Consider the following 14,226-nt stretch of genomic DNA (forward strand, 5'->3'; position numbering starts at 1 on the left):
AAAAGAGATATATAGCTCAGCGAGCCTCACCTAATAACATTTTAATAAAACATAGTTTAGTTGAGCATTGTTCATAAAGTAGGATTTTTTTAGTAGGCAGGTTAAGTGAATGAAAACAGTGAATTATGAAGTTAATTGAGCAGCCATTAGTGGCAAGATGATGCTATAAAACAACGAAACGTGCATTTTAATGTGTTAAAAGGAAGGAAAAGTTAGATGTTAACAAGATTGTCATCAATCAGATAACAGCCCAATTTCCGATAGCCTAAAATCGGTACTAGCTAGAGGGCTGAACTTTGCAGTCACCCCCCAAACACATCCCAGTGGATGATATCATTGCCCAGGTTGACGTAGCCCTCAAAGGTTGAGGTCACATCCCAGCAGAAGTGGAAAGATCTGAAATCGCCGCCATCCTCAAAAACGCTAAGAAACCCATTAGTAACATCAGCAGGGACGAGTGTTTTTACCTACGTGACTTTACCGAAAAAAACCTAAGAATATGAATCATTGCAGTCACGAAAGCTTCAAATCTAGAATGAGTGCTCTGAACTCGCTCAATTGAGAAAGAGAGATGACATTATCATCCTTTCAGCCAACAAGGGCAATGCCACGGTCATCATGGATAAACCACAAACAACAACATCCAGGACCTTCTTCATGATGGCAGTTATACTAAAATCAACAAAGATCCTACCAACTGCCTGGGTACCGAAACCAACAATATCATCACTAATTCGACTTCTCTAATCGAACCGACCAAGCAGCTCTCTCTAAAGCCTTTGGCTGCTAGACCACCCAGATTTTATGGTCTTTCAAAAATACATAAAGAAGGTACTCCACTCCATCCTATCGTTTCTACCATCAACTCACCTACCTACAAACTGGCACGATTTCTATCTGAGACCCTGCTTCCATTCACGGGCAAGACCACCTCAGCAGTACTTAATTCAGCTCACTTGTTCTTTGGTTCTTTCGGTAAAGTCACGTATAAAGATAAAATAATAAATTAAATTAAATACTAGCATACGACGTTTCGATTGCAACACAAGCAATCATCATCAGGTATAAATGAAATAGAAACACAAATCTAGTATACTTAGAAATGTAATGTAATACAACAGAGAGTCGGATAACATAACAGTCAACACCCTATCTGGTTGATTACGTTCTTCCTGAGAATGCTAAATTTGAGAGAGAGATTAAACACAGAACCAGAAACATATAGACAGACATATAAGCAGACAGATATCACAAAGATACATAGAGAGAGAGCAAACATAGGCACAAAGAGAAACTACGCCTCTGTGTCGAGGCCTCAACACAGATGATGATTGCTTGTGTTGCAATCGAAACGTCGTATGCTAGTATTTAATTTAATTTATTATTTTATCTTTATACGTGACTTTACCGAAAGAACCAAATAATAATTCCTGCAGTCACGAAAGCTCCAAATTAAGTTTCAGCTCACTTGGTTTATCTAATCAAGGACATCTCACTGTCTCCAGATGATTTGCTTGTCAGCTTTGATGTAGTCTCTCTGTTCACCAAGGTACCTGTACCTGACACCATAGCAATCATTGAGGACTTGGTCCAACAGGAACTGAATCCTGATGTACCAACTTTGGTGAGGCACTGCCTTACCAACACTTACTTCATCTGGAATGGTACGTTCTACAAACAAAATGAAGGTACCCCTATGGGTTCTCCCTTATCACCAGTGGTATCAAATGTTTTCATGGAGAAATTTGAAACAGATGCCATCCTGACATCCACCCTACGTCCTTCCCTGTGGAAGAGATATGTAAATAACACTTTCATCATCTGGCCACATGGCCAGCTCAGCACTAAACCAGTTTTTGAACCACATCAATTCCATACACCCATCCATCAAATTTGCCATGGAAATGGAACATGATGGCAAGTTACCATTCCTGGATGTTTTGATCGAGAAGAGGCCTGATGGCTCGTTGGGACATTCTGTCTACAGGAAAGCCACCCACACGGATTCCTATCTAAAGCCTCACTCCCACCACCATCCGGCCCAGAAGAACTCTCTCATCAAAACACTACACCATAGGGCCCGTTGCATCTCTGACCAGCGCCACCTAGCCAGTGAACTGGATTGGAGCACGTACACCAAGCCCTCAAGATGAATGGATACTCAGACTGCACAATCCGCAAAGCTGTAGCCCCAACCATGGGGAGACAACCATCTGAGGACCGAATCAAAACCATCACCTTGCCATACATAGCAGGTGTTACCAAAAATATTTTCAAAATCTTAAACAAACACAAGATCCAGGTCCGATTCAATACAGTACACAAAATCCGTGATTTGATCCCATCTGTGAAGAATGTCATTCCTGACATGCAATACCCTGGTGTCTACAAACTAAGTTGTGTCTGCGGCAGCAGTTACATTGGGGAAACGAAACGACATGTCTCAGACCGTGTTCGCGAACACAAGGCAGATTTGAAACACGGCAGAACCAATACCTATGCAGTGGCTGATCATTGTTATAAGATGGATATAAGCTGAGCAATCATTGGAAGGACGTTATTAACCAAGCAAAGTCGAAACTTGCTGTGGTGCTTCCATTCTTCCCTGCCGTTTGGCTGTCATCTCCGACTCTCTGAGTTGCATTGCCCTGTTAGGTGCCTCTGCATTAATGGGTTGGGGTCTCACCAACATGGCCACCTCTGCTCCCTTAGCCTCGATGTATCGATGGTTCTGGCTGTGTGATGGGCTTTGTGTCTCGCTGGCGTGACCACCATTGCGGTGGTCTTTTTGCGTGGACACGCTTTCCTCACAGCGCAGTTGGCAGCGCCGCAGCTTGTGGTACACATAGACATGACATTAACTTGCTAATCCCCCTAATCTCCCTGCCTAATCTGTCCCATCAACATGGTGCTAATCTCCCATTAACACTGCTGTTGTGCGCATTTGCGGGGACGATACTCTTATGCGGCGACGGAAACTAATTTCACGCTAATCGCTCTCTCTCATTCAAGACCCAAACATCATCAAGACCCAAATCCCCCCCCCCCAGCATTGACAATCCTCGAAGGCACTGGTGTAACCATCAACTGCATTAGAACATCAACAGGGTGATGCGCACGTCTCCTTCATGAATGGAAAATGAAAGCTAAATCAGAAGACTGCGATGTTGGCCATGTATAGCAATGCCTTGCCACCTCACACCCTGTGCCACACATCCAATCCAAACTATGGACCTTATAGAAAACCACCGTAGTCTGCGCTCATTCAATGGAGGAATAGCAAAATGACACAAACTCTATCCTGAAGTCCTTTGGTGGTTATCAGACCTTGACATTGGCATTTAGGTTCTGAACGTATTCCCATACGCTTAGGAATAGAGAATGCGGTATTATTTGCAATAAAAACAATTTTGTGTCAAATTCTGCATTATTAACAGTGGCAGCTGGACATTAGAACTGGGGTTGGGCCTCACCACAGAAAGGGTGAATAAAAAAACAATAACAACACATTTTCACGTTGATAAAACTGCATGTTATTTTACATTTCCTCATACATTAAGTATAATTTCTCAAAGACGGCTGCTTAAAACTGGACGTAAATAAGCCGATGTACACTTATAGCCTCTGGTGAACACGTGCGAGTGACTTGTGCAGGTTTTCCGCTGCAGGGCTCGCTGTGATATAATTGCACTGTGCGCTGTACATGAACACGGCAGATAGGGGATGATGTTGAGGTTTTTTTCTTCTTCTGGGCATTGTAGGGGCAAGGCCAGCCTCTACCCCTTGCCTGCTGTGCCCCGCTGCGTACGCCCTTGTCAGTTGTCAGTTACTCTACCAAAATGGTTATCGACCACCAACATCGCCCCACGCGCCTCCATTCCCCACCAATATATTTACACTGCAGCCGCCACCATTAAGAGTTTATACGTTTAAAATACACAGGGCAGAACAAAAACATATGGTACATTAAGAACACTCACGATTTTTTTTCTTCGAAAATTAACCAACGCACAGAAGATTCGAGTTTGCATGAGGACATGGGCATTACAATAATAACACAACTTAGCTCTGGTTTTCCTTCGGAACGTTTCATCAACAGTTTGTAAATGTTGTTTAAAGCTATTGTGGAATGTCGTCAAAGGGAAAGCGTACATGTCCCCTTGCATTAAAATATGCCGAAATAACTGGTAAAACTAAACAGAAATTCCAATAAAGTATGGTATATGGGTATTTCTTGGAATTTCATCTGCACCACTGTAATGGTTGCCTGTCGTCAGGGGTTGTAGCACAATAGGCATTGTGCTGCTTTTGAATTTAACCAAAAAATCCACATAATACTTGAATCAAATTAATTTGGCAAAACATGATAAAATAACATGGTAGGGTCTGCACATTTAATCCAATACTCTAACAAATGTCGCCCATTAAAAATATTATTTAACAAAATGCTTTCAAGAGCTTAGTAGTGCTCGTGGTGGTCCAACTGTTAAATCCACCAGATCATTGTTGACCAAGAATTGGCCGATAGCCTTTCCCAGCTCACAAATTGGCAAACAATTACTGAGTAAATGTTGAACTGTTTATTAATTTGAATGATATAAACCCTCGCAGATGGCCATGCATAAACCAGTTGGTTGAATGCCACATTTTTGTCACTGTCAAATCCGTCGATTTCTATCTACTTTTAAACAACTGAGTGCTTTCTTTTTTAAACAATGTTTACATTTTATTTGTAAGAGGCATGCAGCATCTTGTGCCAACCCTTTAAATGCAAACACGGCCACCAACTGCTTACATAATGAGAGCTTTGCAGAACATAGCTTTACCACTTCAGACGTTGTCTTTCCGACAGACCTGTTCTTCACCTGAGGACGGCTACTTGCGTTGTGGCCGAAACGTCGTGAGAATTGTATTTTATGATGTTTTATTTTTATTATTTTATTATTTCCCTTCTACGTGACTTTACCGAAAGAACCAAGACGATGAATCCCTGCATAATATTTTATTATGTTTTATTTTTATTATTTTATTATTTCCCTTCTACGTGACTTTACCGAAAGAACCAAGAAGATGAATCCCTGCAGTCACGAAACATTTAACTCGAAACTGTACCACTGCTCGAGGGTAACCTGCGGGGGGAGGTGGCTCAGATACATTCGCTGGCACTGCCTGAGATCCTGAAATGAATCTGAAACTGGTCTGTGCAGCCAGTTCATGGCCTCATCCCAGTAACCAATGAATCCACATGGTTTGGCTAAGTTCCAGCAACGAGCGTGAAAAAATATGGCTATCACTGGCATAAGACAACTTCTTGGAAGAGCGTGTGGGAAAGTACGCCCCCTGCTGTGTCAAATAAAAAAAATTCCATACTTGAAGGATCTTTCAGAAGTCCTGTGAAATATCGGGATTTGCGGGCCGTTTTATTGCCACATGGGTTGCACTGCTTTGTGAAATGTCTGTGTAGGGGTGTCAGAGGAAGGATTCCCACCAATAGGAGGGTTAGTGGGGCGGTGACAGGAGAAGGGGGAGGAGTAAGCGAGGAGATATAAGGGGAGAACGGGCGGGAAGAAGGGGAGCTTTGGCGGGAACGAGATTGAGACGGCTGGGGACAGGTGTGGATGGGAGAAAAGGATTAAAAGACGAACCTCCTGCAACCTTGTGTTGGCTCTCCTTTACATCTGAATTGATGCTTCATTTCATGACGCCAATAGCACAATTATAGTATTTTGTTTCAAACAGCAGGTAAATAAACATTCAGCCCTGCATTCACTAACACGGCTCCCTGCATTGCTGGTGAAAGGGCCTACCACTTTACAGGGCTCAAGAAAGCCCTGTTTTAAAAAAATATAAAAACAAATGTAAAACAATAATACGAATGAAGAATGACCTGCTGGACCGTGTCGTTTGTTTGGGACGTGTGACACATGCAGTTGGAAACACGCGTGCAAGAGAACGCAGGCAAGGCAGGCTTCCTGCACAACCTCTCTGTCGAAGAAGCCGGAGATGTGGGCTCGATGCTGTTTGCTTACAGCCATGAGCAGAACCAGTGGATAGCCAACATCGAGATGCAGGTGAGAGGTGAGGCGGCCAGCACGGTGTCCGCAGAGACACACCTGACAGGAGGGGAAAGGCAGAGCAGAGCTCGCAGCTGTCCTCTCTTCCTGCCGCGGTGTGTTTTAACCATTAACCACTTTGACGTGTGCCTCCTCCGTTGAGTGTGGTCGTGGCATTTTTGCTTATAACTGTCCAATCCAAACTGTTAAAACGATTGAACTACATCATTAGACCTACTTTGCCAGTACCAAAATATAATAATAGGCTTTTCCCCTCTTTTTTCTGGCAACAAAACTGAAACCTTTTTACAAGTGTAATAATCCTTCGGGAGACGGCTTCGGAATCAGTCCTTTTATTTCCACTCCACAATACACTTTGCTCACTCACTCTCCGTTGCTGGCAGACAACGGAGAGAGGACAGACTACGCACTAAGTCCCCACCGCGCACGTGGCACCCCGAGCCCCCGTCCGCGCGTGACCCTGCTCTTGTCAGTTTCAGTCTGCTCCCAATCGTTCTCTCTCACTCGCTCTTAATACCTTCGTCACGTGGTTCCCCCAGCCAATCGTTCATGGACAGCTTCGACCATTCTCGATGGTTCCCTGTCAATCCCGGGACCACGCCCCTCATCCGGCTCCCCATTAGCTGGGGCCCCCGAATGGCTAGGCCAATCACTCCTGATGACCTGTCGTGATCACGCGTGGGCCATGGTCCCTATCTCAACCCTTATTGGCTACAAGCAGGACCGGCAAGCCAATCCCCACGTGAACCCTCTATGGCTTTTATTACATCACCCCCCCCCCCCCCCGGTGAAAAAATTTAGCCGTCTCGGCTGGGAAAAGGGTGAAGAACCAATTCCGCAACATCTTATTAGGGCACCAAGGTGCGTTTAACAATTTGAGGGTGAACCGGCGTTCCCGCGCCAAACAACATTTTAAACAGTCACCCATAATAATAAACAAAAATCACAACATACATTAGGGCGCCCCTGCAGCGCGGTAACGACAGGGAATCAGCGAACGATCAAACGTTAATGAAACGGAAGAGATTTCGACCGCGTATGCGACGCGGGACCCTCTCCGCTCCCAGCGCAAGGTCGCTTTGCTTCCGGATGGACAGGAGGTGGCAGGCTCGAAGAAGAAGTCGGTTGTTGGTGCTTGGTCACGTCCAGGGCAGGCCCCGTTGGAGGGGGGGCAGCGGGGGCTTCCTCAGCCCTCGGAACTTGTTCATCTGCAGGAGGCACAACACAGTCCCCCCTGGGATCAACGGGCGTGTCAAGCGGCGTAGTCGGCCCAGCAGAACCCGGGAGGTCAGCTATTGGGGATGAAGGACCGACACGCGCGTCAACATAGGGTTTAAGTCGCGAGGAATGAACATACCACCGACGTTTGCCGTATTGAACTTTGCGAGTTCCGAACATCTACGAGCGTCACAGGCCCCCGCAGTTTAGGGGATGTGCCCGCCGGTACCTGGGGGCAGTGGAGCCACGCCAGGGCTCCCACTGACCAAGGCATGCGAGTATGCGATCGACGCGCGTACCATTCATTCCTTGCCTGAGCACGGGCCGTCGCACACCGGGCAGCCTCTCGTGCTTCCGTTACTCATTCAAGCGAGTCACGCACGTGGTCAGGCAGGGAGCGGGACGGTAGTTTACTCGGCGTACCCAGTTGCACATCGATGGGTGGAACATTTTCACGGCCATACATAAAAAAAAACGGTGAGTATCCCGTGGACGTGTGCGGAACCATGCGGTATGCCGCCAAGACGCCTGGTATGTGCAAGTCCCAATCGGTTTGCTTTTCACTGACCGTGTGACAAAGCATAGCGGAAAGGGTACGGTTGAATCGTTCCACCATACCATCTGTTTGTGGATGGTATGGGAAGGTGCGAACTTTCTTTGTACCTAGCGCGTCACAAACTTCCCTAAGCAATTTAGAGGAGAAATTCCGGCCTTGATCTGTGAGCAGCCTTTCAGGTGCCCCCTTGTCCATGACATACCCGTTCAAGAAAGCGTCGGTGATGGACGCTGCCGTTTGGTCGGGCAGAGGCCAGGCCATCGGCCATCGAGAAAAATATTCCACCCCGACCAGAAGGTATTTATTGCCCCTAGCCGACGGGGGAAACGGCCCCAGAATGTCGAGAGCCACTAATTCGTTGATACGGGACACTTCAATGGAACGCAACGGTGGTACATAGTGGTTCCGAGGCGGCTTCCTCTTCGCGCAATCATGGCACGAGCGGACAAAATCATTGATGTCCGCCGTCATACCGGCCCAGAAAAAATCCTTTTGCATCGCGGCCACAGTCTTTTGGACGCCGAGGTGCATCAACTTATCAGCGTGCAGAGCACGGAGCAGGTCGTAGCGAAGCGAAGTAGGCACCACCAAGCGTGTTCGGTCAGACACCCCGTCGGTACACATTAGCAATCCCGACTTACCCCGGAACATCTGCCACTTCCAGCCCACCAATTGCGATTTCTGTTTCCCAACCAATTTACGTAGCGGAGACAGCGAGGCATCGGCCTCCTGCTCGCGCAACCAGACCGCGTGCGGCAGCCGTAAGGTATCATCGGTGTCCACCGACACCTGCTGGTCCTCCTCCTTCGCTTTCGCCCCTGCGTCGTCCTCATTCGCTATCGCCCCCATAACCGGGCAGGGCGACGTGGGCGGTGCGGCGCAGCGGTGCGTGCCCGTCAGGCAAGTGCATGGAGGAACGGGCGGCAGCCTTGAGAGCGCATCAGCATTCGCATGACGGGCCCCCTTTCGGTATGTTATATCGAAGGAAAATTCCTGTAACGATTCCAACCACCGGGCCAATTGGCCTGACGGCTGATCCAATTTGAGGGAATATTGCAAAGCCGCATGATCAGTGCGGACCAGGAATTTCCGTCCATACAGGTACGGTCGGTACAATCGAACAAAATGGACAATTGCCAAAAGTTCCCGCCTTGTCACGCAATATCGCGTTTCCGCAGGGGACAGAACCCTGCTGCCATACGCCACCACCCTCTCAACCCCGTCCTTACATTGCGACAAAACGGCCCCAATGCCGATATCCCTAGCATCCGTATCAAGGATGAACGGCTGTGAAAAATCTGGGTAATCTAATGTAGGCGCCGTGGCGAGGTGGTCCCGAAGTGCCATAAAGGAACTTTCTTCCTCTGCCCCCCATTTAAACCTTTGATTTTTGCCAGTCAGAACGTGTAATGGTTTTGCTAACGTCGCAAAGTTCTTAACGAAGCGGCGATAATAGGAAGCGAATCCAATAAACCGCCGAACATCACCCACTGAAGTGGGTGTGGGCCACTCACGTACACACTTCGTTTTCAGAGGGTCAGTGGATACACCGTCCGAACTGACAATATGACCCAGGTAACGGACGGAGTGTTGCAGGAGGTGGCATTTCCTCGGTTTAAACTTAAGGTCAGCCGCACGCATTCTTTGAAAAACTGTCTCAAGGCGTTGGAGATGTTCCTCGAACGTGCGGCTAAAGACAATTATATCGTCTAGATATATGAGGCACGTTTCCCACTGCAGTCCCGCCAACACCAATTCCATGAGCCGCTGAAACGTGGCCGGAGCCGCGTTCAGGCCCATCGGTAACCGATTAAATTCAAAGAGGCCTTGCGGCGTGCGGAATGCCGTTTTGGCTTTTGACTCGTCATCGAGGGGAAGCTGCCAGAAGCCCGAGGACAGGTCAAGGGTGGAAAAGAATTTAGCACCCGATAAAGCATCCAATGAGTCATCCATCCTCGGTAAGGGGTACGCGTCCGCTACCGAGATTTTGTTCAACCGGCGGAAATCAGCGCAAAACCTCGTACCACCATCTTTTTTCTTAACCCAAACGACGGGCGCGCCCCAAGGGCTGTTGGATGGCGAGATAATATCCGCCGCCAGCAATTCATCTACCGCCCCACGCACGTGTTCCCTTTCCGCCGGGCTCATGCGGTGAGGGTGCATACAGACAGGAGGCGCCGCACCGGTTTCAATATGGTGCGACAAAAGCGATGTGCGGCCGAGGTCCAAATCATTTCTGCTGAACACATCAGCGTACTGCAGCAACAGCGAACGCAAGGCGTTCCTATGTTCATTTGACAAGGAAGAATTCTCTCTGCATAAATCCGCGATCCAGCGTTCTTGTGAACGATCATGCGGAGGCCCATCCGCGGGCATCCGAGCGCGCGGCGGTTTTTCACAAGAGGCGAAATCGGTAGTGGCGTGAGCCAGCACCGATCCCTCCGGAACAACAACGCGATCAGGTCCCCCATTCAAGACCTGTATGAAAGGTGCCTGACCTGGGCGCACGATCGTTTGTGCCGCCGCCAAAGAAAAAGATTTCGATACGGAATTCGATGGGGATAATAGCACGCCCTTCGCACCCCTTGCCATTTGAAGTGGTTTTCGGTAACGTAGCGGAATAAGCATTTGCGCTCCCGATGGAACCTCCACCGTAGCCGCAACTACAGCAGTAACTGCGTTACCTGTAGGCGCCTTGGCCAGCAGGGAAGGCAGGAACGCCATCCTACGACCCCCTGGCATTCCCAAACAGTCTTGGTCGACCCGTATTCGCAACGGCATCCGGCGCAGGAAATCCGTACCCAACAAGCATGGAACAGCTAGCGAGCGAGAAATTAACACAGGTCCTGTGGCGTTAATATTTCCGATAGCGATGCTCACATCCACCTGTCCGCAGATACCCATGCTCCCCCCATTGGCGGCAACACACGCATCATTAACCTTGCATATTCTCGACGCAGGAATGGACAATAAATGAAAAATTACATGCGAAATGATGGTAGCCGATGCACCAGTGTCCACCAAGATACGGACGTCAATGCCGTCGATGGTACCGCGTACCGTCGACAAGCCCGACGCCGCAGCCACAATCCTGCGAGCCAATTTCTTCCACTGTGTAGCAGAGCGTGTCAATGGAGCAGGAGAAGTAAAATTATCCTTAGGAGTGTAAGAATGAGTGTGAGTGGATGAGTGATGTGACACGACCTGCCGGGTGTCCGATTTGTGTCGACTCGCCCGAGGTTGTTGCAGCTCCGCAGTAGGTAGAGGAGATGGAGGTCCCCTTGGCGGAGGAGGCGACAGCAGAGGTCGGCAGCGGCAGTCACGGGCGAAGTGGCCCCGTCTGCCGCACATAAAACACGCGGCCGATGTCGGCAGGTGGTCGGACGACCCGGCCCTCGCACGCGGTCGGCCCGTGTAGTCGCCCCGCTGGTCGCGCAGCCGCCGTCCCAGAATCCTATGCGGGACAGCAGCAGCCAGCATGTCGTCGTCGCCCGAGTCATCGGAGCAGTGGACAACCAGTCGCGGAGACCACCCCAGAGGCGGCCCGTCGATCTCGGGTTTCCCCGTCCACGCCGCCATCTGGTCCCACCGCTCGATATTAAACTTAGCGTCCAGGCAGCGCGCCACCCACCGCGATGAAAGCGGTTCGTGGCCGCACCCTGGTAGAGAGATGTTGAGCTCCTGAGACAACTCCAGCATGCGGGAAAGGATGAGTGGATCCAAATGCTCGGCCGTTGCGTCGGGGTAGGCGGCCATGGCCATCGCCATCAACGCCCCCCGATAGGCCAACGGCGATTCCTCCGGTGCCCGGCGACACGACATAAATTTTCTGGTGGCCGATGTCGGCGGGTCGTAAAATTCCGCCATCTCTGTGAACGCATCCCGCATTGTCTTCTTCTTGGACACCGGGATGGAGCGGAAGACTCCCAGAGACACATCATCGAGCAGCGTAGGTAGCGCTCCCAGCGCTTCTTCCTCCGTCCAGTTGACAGATCTAAAAGCTGACTCGAAGCGCCACGTAAAAGCACTCCAATCGCCCCCGGCGATAAATTCTTTTATTTGTGGAAGGCGATGTCCGCGGTGGCAGGCGCGTGCCGCGGGCGTCTCCGGCTGCCGTTCCCGCTCTCCGCTCGGTGCAGACAAAATGGCGTCCGGCGGCCGCGTGGTGGTAGGCGTGCCCAAAATGGCGGCCGACGACTCCGGCGCAGCCGCCCCACCCAAGACGACGGCGTCCTCCCGCGTGGCAGGAGCAATGGCGGGTCCCGCTTCCATAGCAGGACCCCTTCCCGCGGCGTCCAGCTGATCGGCGATCTGGCGACCCACGGCTGGTGAGGACGCCACCGCGGTCACCAGGCTTAGCAGAATTGCGCGCAATGACTCAATCTGCTCCGCTATCAGCCGCCATTCGTTTCTCGGTCCTGCGGTGGTCGCATCCTCCCCCGGTCGACGCTGAGAGGCGTCGAGGCGAGCGTCATCAGCCGGCGGCACCAGGGCTGTAGCTCCCAACAGCTCATCTTCATCCGTCTCGACCTCTTCCTCCGATAGAGGCACGGGCAGGTTCTTTTTTCTGAGGTGCTTAGACATCTTGACGATCGTCCAAACAGTCGCAGAATTACTTCTGACACCAGTGTAATAATCCTTCGGGAGACGGCTTCGGAATCAGTCCTTTTATTTCCACTCCACAATACACTTTGCTCACTCACTCTCCGTTGCTGGCAGACAACGGAGAGAGGACAGACTACGCACTAAGTCCCCACCGCGCACGTGGCACCCCGAGCCCCCGTCCGCGCGTGACCCTGCTCTTGTCAGTTTCAGTCTGCTCCCAATCGTTCTCTCTCACTCGCTCTTAATACCTTCGTCACGTGGTTCCCCCAGCCAATCGTTCATGGACAGCTTCGACCATTCTCGATGGTTCCCTGTCAATCCCGGGACCACGCCCCTCATCCGGCTCCCCATTAGCTGGGGCCCCCGAATGGCTAGGCCAATCACTCCTGATGACCTGTCGTGATCACGCGTGGGCCATGGTCCCTATCTCAACCCTTATTGGCTACAAGCAGGACCGGCAAGCCAATCCCCACGTGAACCCTCTATGGCTGTTATTACACAAGGAATAATGTGTGCATTAACCACAATACTTGCGGTCAAAATGCAAACAAAAATCATACTCTGATAATATATGCATTGTCCTTTAAATTGATTGGTCCACTCCAGAGACAGCTTTCTTTTGTGCCTCGTCTCAATTGGTGATAGACCAGAGGACGCCAAAAGGCGGAGAGCTCAAAAGAAAGCTGTCTCTGGAGTGGACCAATCAATTTCAAGGACAATGCATATATTATCAGAGTGTGTTTTTTGTTTGCATTTTGACCACAAGTATTGTGGTTAATGCAGATATGATTCCTTGTAAAAAGGTTTCAGTTTTGTTGCCAGAAAAAAGGGGAAAACCCTTATTATTAAACGATTGAACTATTTTACTATCGTACCAGGTAAGACTCAGTGAGCTATTTAGCGTTTTTTCAAAAGCGACCTGGCCATAGATGATAGCTCAACGAAGTGGCTCATCACGTGGAAATGTATAGCAACCAAAAACTCTAAACGCGTGTTTCTAAAAGTGGGGGGAAATAACGGAGGACCCGGATAAAATCCACGCGACCACAGGGAGAACACACAAGCTCAAAATACAGCAGGTGTCAGAGTCGGGATCGAACGCACGACCACCTGCATACCAGGCGAGGTAGTTAACATCTCGCCACCATCAAAATAAAATGGTAAAGGTGCAACTGTGATATTTCTTGCACACACTTCTGGCAGAAGGACTTTCACGAGAAGAAGCACTCGAGAACCCCTTTCCATATCCCCAATTAGCACGGTTGGCTACGTACGGTGTGAAAAAAGTTCAAGAAGAAATTCAACATAGAGGGTATTTGGCCTATTCTTTCAGTCCAGCAAGACCTCTTGAAAGCGGTGAAAGTGCCCGCACTTTACCCCACCAGACAATCTGCCGAGCGACTAGCAGTGGTCACACCACTTATACTGCTGGGTGGGCGGAGGTGTTTAAGAAACTTGTACGATTGTTGACACCGCTACGTACCGGGGTCAAATCGAACCGGTGAACTGTGAATTGCAAGTCCAGTGTGCCACCCATTACACTGTGACACCATCCTCGTAACCAAACCAATACAATTATATTTTTTTTTAAAAAGGAGATGTTACTTCAGGGCTGCATGGTTCCTTCTAAGTTTTGTCCCATCTCCTCCATCCACCACTAACAATGGAGAATGGTTGCACCCCTGTCCATTTGAACCATCTGAACTACTCTCTCGAGATGTGGCGTTGATGTTGGAATGTTTTTTGCAAGCATATGCTCCGTGTCTATGGCGT

The 14,226-nt window shown here is 49.5% G+C and overlaps 1 protein-coding gene across 1 annotated transcript in view; it reads left to right on the plus strand.

Moving 5' to 3' along the window:
• The window catches only part of LOC144722286 (angiopoietin-2-like), a 50,188-nt gene that overhangs the window by 10,075 nt on the left and 25,887 nt on the right, over positions 1 to 14,226 (plus strand). Inside the window, exon 2 of the mRNA XM_078600401.1 lies at positions 5,931 to 6,071. Coding sequence (XP_078456527.1) covers positions 5,931 to 6,071 — 141 coding nt within the window. The remainder of the gene's footprint in view (positions 1 to 5,930; positions 6,072 to 14,226) is intronic.

The sequence above is a fragment of the Lampetra planeri genome, chromosome 14 (assembly GCF_965212315.1).
Source record: "Lampetra planeri chromosome 14, kcLamPlan1.2.h2, whole genome shotgun sequence".
Taxonomy (NCBI): Eukaryota; Metazoa; Chordata; class Hyperoartia; order Petromyzontiformes; family Petromyzontidae; genus Lampetra; species Lampetra planeri.